We start from the raw sequence: 16300 nt of genomic DNA, 5'->3' as shown, positions 1-16300 counted from the left end.
GTTAGCACTGGGTTTGGATTCTGGCCCTTTGAGTCGCTGGCTGTGTGACATTGAAGGTCCCTGAGCCTCGGTTTCCTCCTGTGCGGATTAGGGAGTGAGAGTACCCCCACCTTCCACGTAGGGTTGTCCTGAGGATTAAATGAGACGGTATATGGTGAGCACTCAGCACAGCCCTGAGAAGAAGCCCTCCCCCGCCCCCCAAGGGATGGGTCAGCCATGGTGGCGTGTCCGTATTTGCTGTTACTGCCACCCCGTGAGTCTGATGGAGGGAGAAGTCACAGAAGTCCTGGGCACACGCTGAGCCCTGGCGTGCTGACCATATTGATGGTAAATTAGTCAACCACACATATGTGGGTTTATTTCTGGGCTCTCGGTTCTATTCCACTGATCTGTGTGTCTGTTTTTCTGTCAGTGCCATGCTGTTCTGATTACTATGGTTTGTACCATAGTTTGAAATCAGGGAGTGTGATGCCATTGGCTTCGTTCTTCTCTCTCAAGGTTGCTTTGGCCATTTGGAGTTTTGTGGTCTCATACAAATTGGAGGGTTATTTGTTGTATTTGTGTGAAAACATCATTGGAATTTTGATGGGGATTGCATTAAATCTGTAATATCTTTGGGTGGTATGGACATTTTAACAATATTATTTCCTCTGATCCATGAGTACAGAATATGAAGGTTGAATTTCTGTAATGGGTCAGAGTTTCCTCTGGTCTTTGCATTTCAAAGCCAAGGGCAAAGAATAGTTAATATTTTCTCATAGGCGATTTCTGATATCCAGGGTGGGCCAATAATGACATGGATTTACCCTGTGAATTTGAATAATGCATTTCTTATTTGGTGGTTTGTAGACTGCACTTGAAAAAAAGCTCCCTTCTGTGTGCTTTGCTTCCACGTGGTGTTGCACGCTCACCCCCATTGCACGCATGCGTGCGCGCACACACACTGTGCTAATTCCATGAAAGCAGGGACTTTTAATTTGGTTTCCTGCTGCATCCCAGTGGCTACCTCAGTGCCTGACACACAGAGTTCATAACTACAACTCAGTAATTACTGGTAGAATGAATACAATGTTGAGTCCCAGCCTGCCGAGTCTACTTCTCATTAAGTCAAAATCTAGAAGACAAGAGCTGGAACGAACACCCAGAGGGACTATGGGGTTTGCCATCACTTTGCATGGCTACCATTCCCATCATAAGCTGATCTTCCCTGACACCGTCTCCGGTCAGCCACTTGTCCTGAGCCGGAGCCCCAGATAGCCAACTGCATACCACACACCCTGGACACCACCACTAGCGTGGCACACGGGCACCTGGAATTCCATACAACCTGCTCCTCCTCCTATGTGTCCTCACCATTGTCCAAGCCAGAAAACAGCTTGTCACCCTTGACCCTCCCCACTGCCTGGCACCCCTGTCCCTCCCCCACAGTCCCACCCTAGCTCAGACATCCCTCTTTCCTTACTTGGGACTCCCAGCATCCACCTCAGTGATCCCTCCACTCCTCACCCCCCACCACCAACCATTTCTTCACCATGAACACAGTGACCCTTCTAAAAGGCAACTCTGGCAATATCACTGTCACTCCTTCCCCAGATGAACTGGAACCCCAGTCTCCTTGGCCAGGCTCACAAGGTCACCTGAGCTGTGGTCCAGCCTCAACTCTGAATTGTGAGCCCTGGTCCTGTTCTTGGCAGAGGTTCAGGGCTGCCCTGTTGCTTTCGTGCATGCCGTCTGTCTCGCTCTGTCATCCACCTGGAAAGCCCTCCCATCTCTCAGCCTTTGGGGAGCCAAAGCCTCCTCTCGCACAGACAAGTCCTCAGTGAGTGTGTCTTCCGAGATCTCACTGCTCTGCGCTGACCTTCCTGTGAGCCTTCTTCAATGAGCAATGTCAGATTCCCTGGGAAATTCAGACGGTGTTTTTGTGTTTGTAAACGTGGGTGGTTCCACTGACCTCTCTTACAGGTTTGAGTACAGAGAAACACATTTCCAAGGGCCTGGACTCAAGTTTGTTCCCTAGGTTGACTTTTGAAGGGCTTTCTCTGGCCTCCTCTTAACCTCCACACCCCCTCCCTGGCCCCAGCCTGGCTTTGCTTTAATGTTCTCATAAAGACACCACTTTCTCTGTGGCCGAAACCAGTGAACTTTGCTCCTTCTTCATTCCTTCTGACCATCGGCTACATGGGACTCTTGCCCAGGCTGCTCCTGCTTTTTCAAATTCCTTTTATTTCCATTGGTTTCTATGAGTTTTATTATACCAGCATTCCTGCTCACCATTCATCTGCTTCCATCACTGTATTCTCTTCCCTTTTCCACCAACTACTGGCAAGTCCCACGGATCAGTTTCTGATCCTCTTTTTCCTTCTTTCCTCTCTCTTTCCTTAGACTGTTCACTCCCTCTCATGATGGCAACAGTCATCTCTAAGGTACTGACTCTTAAATAATCTGACCCCAGACCTATGTCCTTGCCAGATCCACAGTACTCTCTCCCTAACAAACTCTGAAATTGCTGCCCAGATTTCTGACTCTCCTCCCCTCGAGCCAAGCTCATTTTTCTGCCCCAAACAGGATTCCCTGTTTCCCACCAGCTTCCCCCATTTTCTTCTCTGGCATGATACCATCTGTCCCAATACCAGTGCTGAAATCTTATTGCCCCTCCTGAGCTTTTTCATTCCCCACGTTCACTATCAAGTCCAGCAGAGTTCCCCCACATCCCCTGCATCCAGAATGTCCTTTCCATCTCTTTCTATCTCCCCAGTGACGGATTCTTTAAAGGTCATTGGAAAGCTAACTTCCCTCATGTAGCTATTTCGTTTCCAACCTTTAGGCCTTTGCACATACTGTTGTCTTCATCCAATATGTTTTCCAGACCTCCAGGCCCCATTCATTTTAGAGATATTTGTTGGGCATCCCTTATGGAGAAGACACTGTACTATGCACTAAGGATACCTGAATGAACGAGACTTGGCACACTCCTGGAGGGCATTCAGCTCAAGATTCTTCTCTACCGAGGTGGTTTTTATGACTCCCACAGATTGAACTATCAGCTCCCTCCTCTGTGGGTCTGAGTACTATCTCATAACCTCCTCCTTAGATTTTTGTATTCCTTTTGCTTAAATTAGAGAATGAATATCTCCTTCCTGGTATCATATTCACCACATGGTAGGTCTTTGTTTAGGTGAGTCTGTCTTTTCCTGGAATGGGAGTCTTTGGAACAATAAGCTCCCATTCTTGTCTCTTTCACATTCATCACAGTCTCAGGTACAGTGTAAGTACTCAATACTGTTTGAACAGATAGGGAAATAAATAAATGAATGGACTGGGGGATGGATGGACAGAAAAAATTGATATGAGAATAGACAGTTGGACACATGAATAGATAGATGGATAGATCAATCAATGGAAGATGGATAGATGGATGGATGGGCAAATGGGTAGTTAGACAAAGGGACAGAGAGTTGAATGGATGGACAAATGGATAAATGAAAGAACGGACAGATGAATGAATAGCTGAACAGATGGGTGGGATAAATAAATAAATGAATGGATAGATATATGAATATATGAATGGATAGACAGATGGATGATTTTTTAAAAAAGAAACCCTTGCCATTAAGAGACACTTTAGTGGCTATCCTCCCACCCATTGTAAGAAATAACCTTGAGAGTTAAGCCAGCCTTTGAAAACAGTACATTTAAATTTATCTGTAATTATTAGGAAAGTGGGTTATGGTTAATTGACTAGCCATATGCAAGAGCAGGCTAGTACATATCTCATGCATGGATTGCCAATTCTCTAAAGATTAAAATTAATAGAATGCATTTGGAACAAAAGCTATGCTGAACAATGTACTTACCTGGTGATTCTGAAAGCCTTAGGAGTGTTAGTGTTTCAAGAACCCCAGTGAGAATCACTGAGGGGTATACAGGCTGACAAAACCCATTTAAATGCCTTAAAGTAAGAATTTTTCGCTTAAACTGAGTATTTAATATTAAACACTCACACATTCCCATGCAAACCATTTCTGCATGCGATGATTTGGATTTCTAAAATTTATTTGACAATATGCAGAAGCTGCTCTACATTCATATCCTAACGAGGGTGTTGGGCAAACTTGCAGAAAATCTGTCTGTCTCTCAGATACCTCCCTGATAGATGAAGGGCGCAGGCAGAGATTCATCAAGTGTGTCAAACAATACCTGAAGAAGTTGGGTCATAAGGGAGGGGGTCATGATCACATCTGTAAAGCCAAGTTCACATGCAGTGTCCTGCCACAAGCGATGAACCCATTGAAAGTTTGAAAACTGTCGAGTTTTAATCTTAATCTGTAGTTATATGGCACCAGACAGGAGCACTGGTCTTGCCTGGCCTTAGATAAAAATTCCATCTTCTCTTCCTCATTTTTTTCCCTCCTTCCTTTACTTTCTTTCTCCCTTCCCTTCATTTCTTTGTTTCCTTTATCCTTTCTTCACTTCATTTCTTTCCACTTTCCTTTCTCTACTGCTGCTTTAGAATTTCACACTTCAAAGCATTTAATGTGTATTAAAAACTTAGAGTTTATATTATAAATCATAGGTGTTTTATTTGTTTGTTTATTTTAATCCTCACTCGAGGATATGTTTATTGATTTTAAAGAGAGAGGAAGAGGGGAAAGAAACATCGATGTGAGAGAGGAACATGAATCGTTGTCTCAGGTGCACACCCCGACCAGGGATAGAGCACGTGGTCTAGCTACGTGACCTGACTGGGGTTCGAACCTGGGCAGGGCTTTGTGTTTTATTTATGGGGGATAACCATGCTTTATTTGACTCAGTGTCTTTGAGAGCTACAGGATTTGATAAATCTTTGATAGATAAACACTTTGGTGTAGGACTTCCACTGTCTTAGTACTATTAACACCATGTTACAGTTATTTATTTCTCTAAATGTATATAGTAATCTTGTGTATGATGGAAGAAAATAATGTCAATGTTTTTCAGATAAGGACACTGAGGTCTGCGGACATTAGGAGGCTATCCTGAGTTTTCACAGCAGTAAATGATGGGCTAAAATACAGACCTTTGGGATTTTACCCCATTGCCCTGCCCACGTGTGGGCATGCGTCACTGTTGTGTAAACCCACTCCTTAAACAGATCCTGTCAGTTAGCTATCCCTATATAGCAAGCTGCCGCAAAGTTCAGTGGCTTGAAACAATAAGCATTTTCTTTAAAGATTTTATTTCTTTCTTTTTAGAGGGAAGGGAGAGAGAAAGAGAGGAAGAGAAACATCAATGTCGCCTCTCCCACACCCCCTACTGAGGACCCAGCCCACAACCCCAGCATGTGCCCTGACTGGGAATCGAACCGGCAACCCTTTGGTTCATAGGCTGGCACTCCATCTACTGGGCCACACCAGCCAGAGCAGCATTTTTTATTTTTCACAAAACCAGGGACCAACTGGGTTTACTGGGCTGTCCTCATGACTCTATGGTTAGCTGCAGATTGCTGAGGCAAATCTGCTGATCTTGCCTGAATGCTCTCCTGGGTTCAGAGCCAGACTGGCTCTCAGCTGATCTAGAATGATCTTGGCTGGGCTCACTGGACTGTCCTCCATGTGGTGTGTCATTCTACAGCAGACTAGCTCAGGCTTGTTCACACACAGTGGTAAGGTTCTCAGGGTAATGAGCAGAAGAGCACAAAACCTCTTGAGTTCCACCCTTGGAAATGGTACAACATCACTGCCACTGCATTCTAGCTGTGAAAGTGAGTCATAGGCCGTCTGGGTACAAGGAGTGCTGACCTTGTACCCACCTATTGATGGAAGGAGCTATTAAGTCACAATGCCCAGAGCTGCAGAGAGGAAGACCGGGAGGGTTAGGGCCAGTGCTGCAGCTGAGCCACCACACAAGCACAGTCCCCATTTCCTGGCACCCCCCCTCTGTCCCTCCAGTTCTGCAGGGTTTGCCTAGGGTTGTACTCCCCATGGGGAATGACAGGGGCTGCTTAGCAGAAAGTTTTCCAAGCTAAGAGAAGTCCCTCATTTCTATTTTAAATAGCATGTTAAAAGGAAATAATACATAAGAATGTCAAGAAGAACTGCAGTTCATTTTCTGAACATTAATTGGGTTTAGACAAAAGGAGGCATGGAAAAATTCGGCCATTAGAATCATCATGACAGAGATTGTTGTCAAATATTTGAAAGCCCAAACTTGCTGTGAAGAATGTATGTTACACGGCACAGGATACAGGTTTGTCCGGAGCAGTCTGCTGCTGCAAAGTTTGTTTTTGTCATCCCCCCTCCTTCAGGCACAGATTTTGAAATGCTTACCATGCCTACTTCTTGAAAGCAATATAAAGGCATGTGCCTGTGTCTCTGCTCAGTCACTTTACCCCTGATCTATGGGTCCTTATTCTAAGACTATTGATTCCTGAATATGAGGCTGCCTGTACTTTTGTGAAGAATTTAAAAAGACCCCACAAAACAGTCTTCCTGATACACAAGGGCAGGTTGAACTTTGGCAGAGAGAACTCCAGCTTGAGATAACGAAGAATGTCCTGCCCTCGAACATGGCTTATGGATGTTTGTCACCGAACTCTTCTTTTCTAAACCGGGGGCCTTGGACCACCAGGCACATCGATCAGGTGGAAGGTGTGCGAGGCTACCCCTGACCGAAGAAGAGGGCCAGCCTCAGTGTCTTTCATTTCCAATGTCGGCGTTCCGTTTTGGGCCCTCAGTAAAGACCTTCATCACAGCCCTGCTCGTGTTGGACAGCTCTACCACAAACACAAGGCCAAGGACACAGGCACCCCGCTGTGGACGGGATTGAAGGACAGCCATCGCTGACATGGCTCATTGCCGCCGGGCGTGGTGTAAAGGAATCCTGCCGATTATGAGGAAAGGCGTCCCCAGGGCGGCGTGCGGTTCCTGGGCCGCTCCTCGCCAAGCTCCTACTTCGACACATCATGCAGGAATGTTTAATCTTCCCTCGTCTCTGGAGTTGAACTTATGCTATTTCCTATAATCCATACAAGACTCCTGTCCAAAGAAAAGGATTTGTCTCTTATAACAGAGCCTCTGAACTCTAAATCTCTCATCTTGCAAGGATGACAACCACAGTGGACCTGCCCCCAAAACAAACACAGCCATGGCAGGGCTGCCCACACTGGCCAGACGACACAGGAAAAAGGCACTGGGAAAAAAGCACTGGTAGGACCACGGGGACCCTGTCCACTCGAGAGGAGGTGACACCTCCACATCTAAAAGCAACCAGTGAGAGGAAACTGTGTTAAGAAATGTCTTGAAAGTCGTATTAGTTTAATGCACCACTTTAAGTAGAAAGAAGTATTTGGTATTTGTATATTCTCGCATATCAGCCATTTTCTCTAAGTGCTTTGAATAACTTCAGAAACTGAGCTATGTTGGTAGATCCTTTAGTTAAACTCTCAGGTTGCCACGACCAGACTATTTGCCCCAAGACTTGCTCACTTAATATGCGGTAAAAATTCTAACTATGCCCCCTGCCCGGTCACTGTCACTGTGAGTGTTAGCCATCCCTTCCACATGGCACTTGCATGGGCCGTCACATGGTTTCAAAGTCCTTGCACGTGTGTGTCTATGCTGCAGGTGCGGAGCAGTCCTCTGGGGGTTGCTATTTCAACAGACACTCATGGGCCCCCTGCCCTCAGCCTGTTCCCAAAGGCATGTGACTCATTAGTGACAGAGGAAACTTAGCTGGAACCTCGTTTACTAACCTCCTTTCTCTGTGTGTTCAAATATCTACTAGCATTTACATGGCAAGAACAGTATTAGGAGAATCCCAGTCTCCACCTTCAAGGAGATGCTGATCTTGGAGTATTAACTACCCCCAACCCTACCCAGCTTTACAGTTGGGACCACTGTGTTAAATGCTCAAGCACCAACTCCCAAATCCTCAAAGCATGGGAACAGGATGCCTCTCTCCATCATGGGTCCACCAGCCTTCAAATCCTCCAGTAGTTCATATGCATAATTAGTTTAGACAATGATTTTTAACCTCAGTTGAAAATATTTTTGTGTTTTTCTTTTAAGCATACCTGCATGTCAGTGATAGGCTCTCTCCCACGCACAGCAGCCAGGTAGCCCTAATCCCCAACTCTGGCCCATGATTCTTGCAGGTAGCGAGGAGGTTAAGAATAAAGAAGAACACATTCCAGACCTTGGTGTTCAGGCAAGAATAAATAGACCATTATACTTTCTTTGCTAAGCTGAATATAGAAAATATTATGGACAAGAGCGCTGTCGATTGTATTTTCCTCCCTCCCTCCCTCCCTCCCTCCCTCCCTTCCTTCTTTCCTTCCTTCCTTCCTTTCTGATTTTTTTTGTCATGAAGAAGTTTTCAGTAGTGTTGTTTTCATCTCTTCCTGAACCCAAGTGAAATCCCCACCTTTTGCATGTTTCCTGCATTGCATTTTTATTGTGTGCATAGAAATCAATATTCCAGATACATGCACAAGTGCACACATTAAAATGAACATGACTTCATTTATTTCCATGATTAGACATTCAAATAAAAGTGCTGGGGTGTCTGTTTTCATATTCATAGGTCGAGATCCGTACATCAGAGGTATTTGTATAAGTGACACTTTTATTACATTCATTTCATTTGCAGTATGATAGTGGCTCATAAATACGTTACTTTTATGCCACCAAATCTGATTTGTAGCACTTAGCCCTCACGAGGAGAATACTTGATATTTTATGGAGCACCTTTCATCCGAGAAGCGCTTTGCCTACATGGGCCAGCTTCTCCCAGGTGTGTAAATCACGCTCGAGACCCTTTGGATGTCCCGCCTGCTTTATCCACCTCCTGGCCCCTCCTGCAGGTTGGGGAATAGGGCATGAGTCCCTGCAGGCCCAATGATGAGACCTTCAGTGACTGGAAGAAAGAGGCTCAGGTGAGCTCTGTGTGGCCACACAGAGGCCCTGACAGCTGACAAAATCCCACGTTTAGTCACCTGCTCATCTTGTCCTTCAGGAAACTGTGTCTGAGCCCCCATTGTGTGTCCGATGCTGTATTCACCCTGGGGACACAGAGACTAGTAAAATACGGCCCTCGCCTTCCAGATATCCACACTCGAGGAGGCGAGGACCCTGAGGAACAGTGTTTGTCCCCCCCTACCTCATGATGGTGACCGTATGTGCCCCTTTCCTGCCTCCCGTGCACTGCCAAGCTCCTGTCCTCAAGGCTTTGTTTTGGAAGGACCGTCGTTACTCTGGCATGACTTTTGGGTTAGCTGAAGAAGAGGGCCATTGGCAGGACCCAGGAAAGGAGGGGGTCTGAGGGCCTGCACTGAGAGCCCCCTGCGCTCACACATGAGCCTTCAGGCTATAGCCTCCCCTCGCACACCCGGGCTCCGTCTGTGTAGAAGGACACGGCGGCGTCTCTACCCCACACGCTACCCCCTGCCTCCCTCCCTGTCTCTCCTTTGCTGACTGTGCTCTTTGTGTTCTCCCTGCTGTAAACTACGCCACCCTCCCCCTGTGTTCCAGACCTGCGGGGAGTGGTCCCGGCACATGGAGAAGACTGCCCCCAGGGTGGGGCTACCGCACCCCGTCCGTACCCACTCGTTCTAGATCTGGAAATGTTCTGAGCCAAAGAACAGGGTCATTTCAGAGTCCTGGGGAAGATGGTCATCTGGGAGGTTTTGTTTTCTTCTCAAACATTCACTTCCTTCCACATGAGTCCAAGTGAGGAAAGAATTTGTCAGCTGTGTAAACGTGGGCACGTTAGCCTCTCTGAAGCTCAGTTTTTTTATCTGTAAAATGGGTTTTGAATTGCCTACCTGATAAGAGGGTTAAGTGAGTGACTGCAGACAGATCCTATGCATGCTCAAGACACTCAAGAAATGTGGATTGTTTTTTCCCAGCTGCCCTGCCTCCTGGTCAGGTGTGAGAAGCTTATGTGGACACTGGGGTTTTTAAGTACCATTCATTCCCCCCTTTTTTCTCTCTCCCTCTCTCCCTCCCTCTCCATTACTATCTCTTTCCTTTCCCAGTGTCTCCTTTCCCATGCCTGCCTTCGGTTCTGCCTTCAGCTGTAGCCCCAAGCAGGGCTCTGGATGCCCTCGGTGTAAACCGAGGGAACTGCCAGTTCTCGGGTCACCGGTGCTCTCCGGAGGCAGACCACCCCCACTCCCCCACCCCCGCCCACCTCTTAGGGCGGATCAGATTATGCCCAGGGTCATTTTGCAGCACAGATTCCCAGCTCCTGGTGGCACACGCACAGCCAGGCAGCATCCCCCCCCGCCCCCCGCCGGTGTGGGCACATGGGCTAGTCTTACCTGTTGGCCTCGCTGGGTTTCAGTTTCCTTCCCCGGGAGATCCAGGCCATAGGCCAGAGCTTTGAGTTACACTCGGATTTGAAGTCATCCGAGAGGCCTGTGCTGTGAGAGGAAGCACGGGCTTCCACAGCCCCCGGGTCCAGGCCCTGGCTCAGCCCCTCGCTGAGCTCAGTGGGCCCTGCTGAGCCCAACACACTCACCTGCTGAGGGCCCAGGGGGCCAGACAAGGTGTGGGGCCAAGCGGCTGTGGATGAATAAGTGAATGAATGAATGAATGAATGGTTTTCCAGGTCAAGGGCTCAAAATACACAGATTATTATTTTTAAATAACTTGCTAAATAATAAGACATATGATTAACATGAAAGTCTAGGAAACAGAAAAGCACAGAGATACAAAAATCCTAATCCCATTACCTTTAAGGTAAATTTCTTGAAAAATGCCAGTCAGCAAATTCAGGAAACTAAAAAGCAAAATATCAAAACAGAAAGCTTAGCCTGGCCAGCATGGCCCCATTGGTTGGAGCATCATCTATAACCGGAAGGTTGTGGATTCGATTCCCAGTCAGAGCACATAAGTAGGTTGCAGGTTCAATCCTGGGACAGAGCTCCTTCAATACCTGGTCTGGCCGAGTATGGGAGGCAACTAGTTGACGTTTCTCTCTCACACCGATATTTCTCTTTCTCCCTTCCTCTGTCACTTCTTCTCTCTCTAAAAAGCAATGGGAAAATGCCCACAGGTGAGAAAGAAGTACCAAAAACAAAATCATAATGCTTAGTTTGGGATCACCAATGATGATGCCACGAGGGCTTTGTTTGGGGATGTGTTTCCCAGGCAAAAATGGTTCCTTGGTAATGCCTTGCAGGCAGTCCACCCTGAGCTGAGGGGACCGTGAGTGGGGAGATTCTCTCTTAAGGACCTGTCCGCACAGAAAGTTCTTCCCAAACCAATAGACACTGTCAGGCTGCTGGGCCAGCACAAGCATTCCTTCAGAATTGGGTGACATGTGCTCACACAGAAAGACAAATGTCACTCTCTGCCCAGCCCCCCTGGCCGCCAACCTCTTTTCCTAGATGTGTCTACAGCACCTTTTCCTGCCGTTCCTGTTCCCAGTGTCCAATGAATCCAAAGCATCGGGAAGCGCGGGCCCAGCCATCAGTGACCCCTGATTTGCCTTCTCTCTCGTTTCCAGCTGTCAGGAATGACAGAAACAAGAAAAAGAAGGAGCCTTCGAAGCAGGAATGCACAGAAAGCTATGAAATGACAGCTGAGCTGGATGATCTCACAGAGAAGATCCGAAAAGCGCACCAGGAAACCTTCCCCTCGCTCTGCCAGCTGGGAAAATACACCACGGTAAGGGACACTCCCCTCACCACCACCCGGGCAGCTGGGAGGGTGGGCACCGGCCCTTGTGCACACATGCGCACACACACGCGCCCTCTGCCCTGGGCCTGGAGGGTTCCTCCACCCAAACTCGGCCCAGGACATGCACGTCAGCTCAGGCGCTGCGCAGTGGCCACCATCCTCCTGCCGGTAGTACGTAGCCTTTGCACTCTCTGAGCAGGCTGGTGTTTCCTCCAATTCAGTCAGGTGTGTGTGCGTTCACCCAAGAAACACGAACTGCACACGTACCTTATACCAGGCTGTGTGGGAGGCGCTGGCGACTTGAGTGATTAAGATAAGGTTGCTGCCTGCAGGGACTTGAGCTCCGGTGAAGGAGACAAGTGAAGCCAGTGAGGTGTGACTTGGGTCATGTCAGACACCTGTACAGAGCCCACTGGGAACCCAGGGGAAAAGGGATCAATCTTTTAAAGACACTAATCCAACTGTGAGGCGCACCCAAGATTATGGGGGCTCTCCCCTGGGCCAGGGTCTGGCCTCTGGGAGGGTTTGTTTATAACCCCAAAGCCAAGGCCTGGAAAAGCACAAAACAGGTGTGGCCCTTCCCCAGGTAGGTGGGTGGGTGGGTGGGCCCCCTTTTCTGCCAGTACTCTGCTGGGAATGGCTTTCACTGAGGTTAGAAATAAAGAAAAGAGGGAGGGAGAGAAAGTGGGATCGCAGTGTGTTTCCTGGTCTGGGATCAGATGGTAGCGACATCAGGAGGCACTTTAATTTTTTTAAGTTTTTTTGCATATGTTTTGTTCCTGGATGTATATTTATGATGTGTGGCACTCAGTAAATATTTGTTGAGTGAATGAATGAAGGAAAGAAGGAAGGAATGAATATAACTTGAAAGTTGTTCTGATCTCTTTAAGTGGCTTATGTTGCTTGCCTAGATGCTAGTAAACATACTTTTCTAGAAAATGCAAATATCGCAGCATTTGCTGTTGTGGTGGCTTGTGCGCTAGGAAAAGAACAGTATGAAAGGTCACAAACATAAAAAGATGCAATAGCATTGCCAGACAGAAAAAAGGACGGGAGAGCCACAGTTGTGAGGTGAGTCTTGAGACGTACACAGCCACGCATTTGGGTGTGGGTGCCACAGTTTTATCTGTGGGACAGGAATGGAGGCCAGGAGCAGGCCCAGAAGGTCGGCCGTGGAAACTGTTGCTAGAACATGCCAGGGCAGCTTCTCAGGTGAGCAGGAGGCTGCGCGCTTGGTGGCAGAAGCTCCTGAAGGGCCGGCGCTGGACTTAGGCTCACCGGCCAAAGCAAAGACTGGCTCAGGAAGCAGAGGAAGAACCCAGAACAGGGCTTCCCGAACTGCAATGTGCTTACGAAGCGCCTGGCATTCCCATCCCATGCAGCTTCTGATTCAGCAGGTCTGGGCGGCGCATTTCTTAACAAGCTCCCAGGTGCTGCTGGTGCTGCTAGCATACAGACCACACTCTGCATAGCAAAGGCCATGAACCCACTTGGAGGAGCAAGACAGAGAATGACCTTCTGGGACCCACCCAGGCCCTTGGTGTCAGGGAGAAGGAGAGAGACTCTGGTGTGCCCTACTCTTTAATCGGTGAAGCTGTTAACCTACCTGCCAGGCCGAGGGAGGTGCTGGACTCAGTGGACAAGCCCTCATGGAGCCTGGGAAGCAGTGTCCCAGAGCAAAGCAGACACAGAGCAAGACAAGGCTGGACACCGTATGGGAGCTGTCATGTCAATTCAGGATATGGAGCAGGCCTGTGATCCAAGAGGTAGTGCAGAGTGATGCCATCTGTCAAGAGCAAGGGCGCTGGAATCAGATGAATAGGGTTTAAACCTGCTCAGTCACCGATCAGCCATGTGACTGTGCCCAAGCTACTTGGCTTCCCTCAGCCTCATTTTCCCCATCTGTAAGGTGGGGATCATAGAACATGGTTAGGAAGATGAAATGAAACAATTCATGTAAAGCTTCTATGATGGGACCTGGAAATAGCTACGCAGCAGTGATGTGACCACACACCCGCTTGCTGGGTGTGACCTGGCCTCATCCCAGCACTGCAGAGAAGTGACGTGATTAACAACCAGCAGAAGGAGCATCTTGTTTATTCCCTGCAGGAGTGTTTATTGATTGCATACTGTGTTCCAGGCACTGTGCTGGGCTAAGTATCAAGGTGAGCGTGTCCTGACCTAGGAACTAGGGAAACCGACGGAAGCGGGGCCACGGGAATGGCCACAAGGAGAAGAGCAGAGAGAACAGGGGCTTGGGATGGTGGGGTCACGTTAAGTTGAGAGCAAGTGGGAAACGAGAACAGAAAACCTTTGCAGAGTCTGGAGTGCTGACTGAAGAATTTGTATTATAGTCTGTAAATAGTGGAGAGAAATGGACAGTTTGTGACCAGGAGTCTTTATTATTCTTATCATTATTATTATTATTATTATTACAGCTAATATTTATTGAGCCTTTACTATGTCCCAGGGGCCATGCTAAGTAGCTTAAACATATTAACTCTCTTCTCCTTACTCCTTGTGAGGTCTCAGTGAGGTGGGCACCGTTGCCCCTGCAGGACAGATGAGTAAGCAGAGGCTGAATATTATTTTTCCCAGATTGGGGGTGAGGACACTGCGGTGTGGAAGGGCTAAATAACTCTCCCTGTGTCTGCAGTCCACACGTGGCACTTGTACAGTCTGACTGCAGGGGGACAGCCCCCCTGACAGCCACACTACCCACAGAATGCCTCAGGTGGGTGCTTAGCAAGGTGGAGTGGGAGTGGGAGCCGTGGGGCATCTAGGCCAGAGGGGCGGCTGTTACCCAGGAATGAATCCAACCATTAGCTCCAGAGGAGACGGAGTGAAACAAAACAGTCAGAGTAAGGAGGGCTTCCTGGAAGTGGAATCTTTTGAACCAGGTCACAAGGCAAGAGACATTGTATGACAGTCCCGGGGATCATTTGCCACTGTGTCAGGTGCCCCGGTGCGGATATTTCAGTGTGGCCAACTCAGTCGGCCAGGCTCTGACTCACCTGGTGACCAGGTGAAACGGTGCCCACTCTAGGCTTGAGGACAGCAGACAGACACAAAGCACAGCATTTTCCCCTCCTAGGACACACATCCTGGTATGGCCTCAGCTTCCCACAGGCCCTGGGGGCATCGTGCTCCTTCAGGACAGTCCTCTGTTCCTCAGCACACCTCCATCCCACCCCAGAAGCCTCATGGGGGCCTCTACCACCCTCCCTGCCCCAGGCCTCCCTCTGAAATCCTAAAATTAGTAGCCTCTCCATGGGGTTGCTCATTACGCCATAGGTCTAATTCCACCTGCTTCCATGCGGCCTCAGGGGCCACCTGCCCCACCTTCCGGGAGGGTGCTGCAGGGGCTGTCCGGGCCCTGGCTGGCCCTCACTGCAATCCCAGGGAACCTGCCCCAAGGCTTCCTCTGGCAGCCAGAGCTGCAGGGCTCCTGGCTCACGTGTGCGGCAAGGATGCTCCTGGGAGAGGCCCAACTCCATGACCAAGAGAAGCCAGTGGGGGAAAGCCCCAGCCTCCTTTCCCCTGGAGCAGGATGCCTCCTGGGCATTCTCTAAGCCATCTCCCGAGTTCCTCAGTAAGGTGGAGCCTCAGGCAGGATCTTCACTGGCCACCTGCCCTCAGCAGCCCCCGCCCACTCCTCCTCCAGGCTTCCCGGGGTCTCTTGCCAAATAGGCTCTTGGCATTCAACTCCTAGTCTCAGGGTCTGCTTCTGCCCAAGGCAAGTGGGTCGCCCAAGGACAGCCAGGGCCCCTTCTTGTTCACCCCTCTTTGGGGACAAGACACCATCCGTCCCCAATGAGCACATCATTCTGAGCACTTTGCAGGGACTCTCTACCCCTCCTGACCCGGGAGGAAAATGGAAATACAAGTGCGACCCCCAGTCTGATCCCTCAGCACAGGCAGCCTGGCCCCCTTTAGGGGCACAGGGCCCGTTTGCGGGAGAAATGCGGCTCCCATGGAGTCTCTCCTCTGATTGTGCTCGATTTCCACTCTACACAGACGTGGCTCTGTTTTTTATTGTAAGCAACTTCAGAGCCTTTCTGGAAGTAGGTGGAGGTATAAATAAATAACAGCAGCCATAGCACATTCTCTGCAAGCTCCTAGTTCCAAGTGGAGCGTTTTTATAGAGAGCTGTTTTTAGGTAGGTGATTGCTTCCTCTGCCAGGAAACCTCCTGCTGCCCTCACCAGACTGGTGCTCCTGTCTGATGCCTTGGGCAAAGCAGGACGCAAGGAATTAGACAGCCAGCTAGTCGCCCAGCTAGCCACCCACCTACGGGTCTTTGAGAGAGGACTGCCTTTCGCTTCCCCAGCTTGGGTGGGCTTGGGAATCAATGGTCAGGCCCAGGAGGCTGCAGAATAGATGGGGGGGCGGGGGGCAAAAAGACACGCCCACACCCTTCCACGCCCAGGCTTGGCGGGACGCCTCAGCACCAGTCTCCTTGGGAAGATTTCTGACCAGTGACGCCTCCAAAAACAAGGGCATGGAAAGGGCATTTCACATGGAAAGGTGGGCCGCAGGGGAGCGGCTGTTCATCTTGCATTCTCCAAGATGGAATGAGGGTGTGAACCATGGGAAGCATCCTGGTTCTGAGGTTGTTTGTTCTGCTTCCTTAGGACAAAC

General features: G+C 49.0%; 1 protein-coding gene across 1 annotated transcript in view; it reads left to right on the top strand.

Annotated features, from left to right (window-relative positions):
• Positions 1-16300, top strand: part of RARB (retinoic acid receptor beta) — a 161049-nt gene that overhangs the window by 118785 nt on the left and 25964 nt on the right. The window contains exon 4 of the mRNA XM_045857403.1: positions 11488-11648. Coding sequence (XP_045713359.1) covers positions 11488-11648 — 161 coding nt within the window. The remainder of the gene's footprint in view (positions 1-11487; positions 11649-16300) is intronic.

Source organism: Phyllostomus hastatus, unplaced genomic scaffold (assembly GCF_019186645.2).
Source record: "Phyllostomus hastatus isolate PE091 unplaced genomic scaffold, TTU_PhHast_1.1 phas_scaffold_129, whole genome shotgun sequence".
In the NCBI taxonomy this organism is placed as follows: domain Eukaryota; kingdom Metazoa; phylum Chordata; class Mammalia; order Chiroptera; family Phyllostomidae; genus Phyllostomus; species Phyllostomus hastatus.
This window is presented reverse-complemented; position numbering and strand designations above follow the sequence as displayed.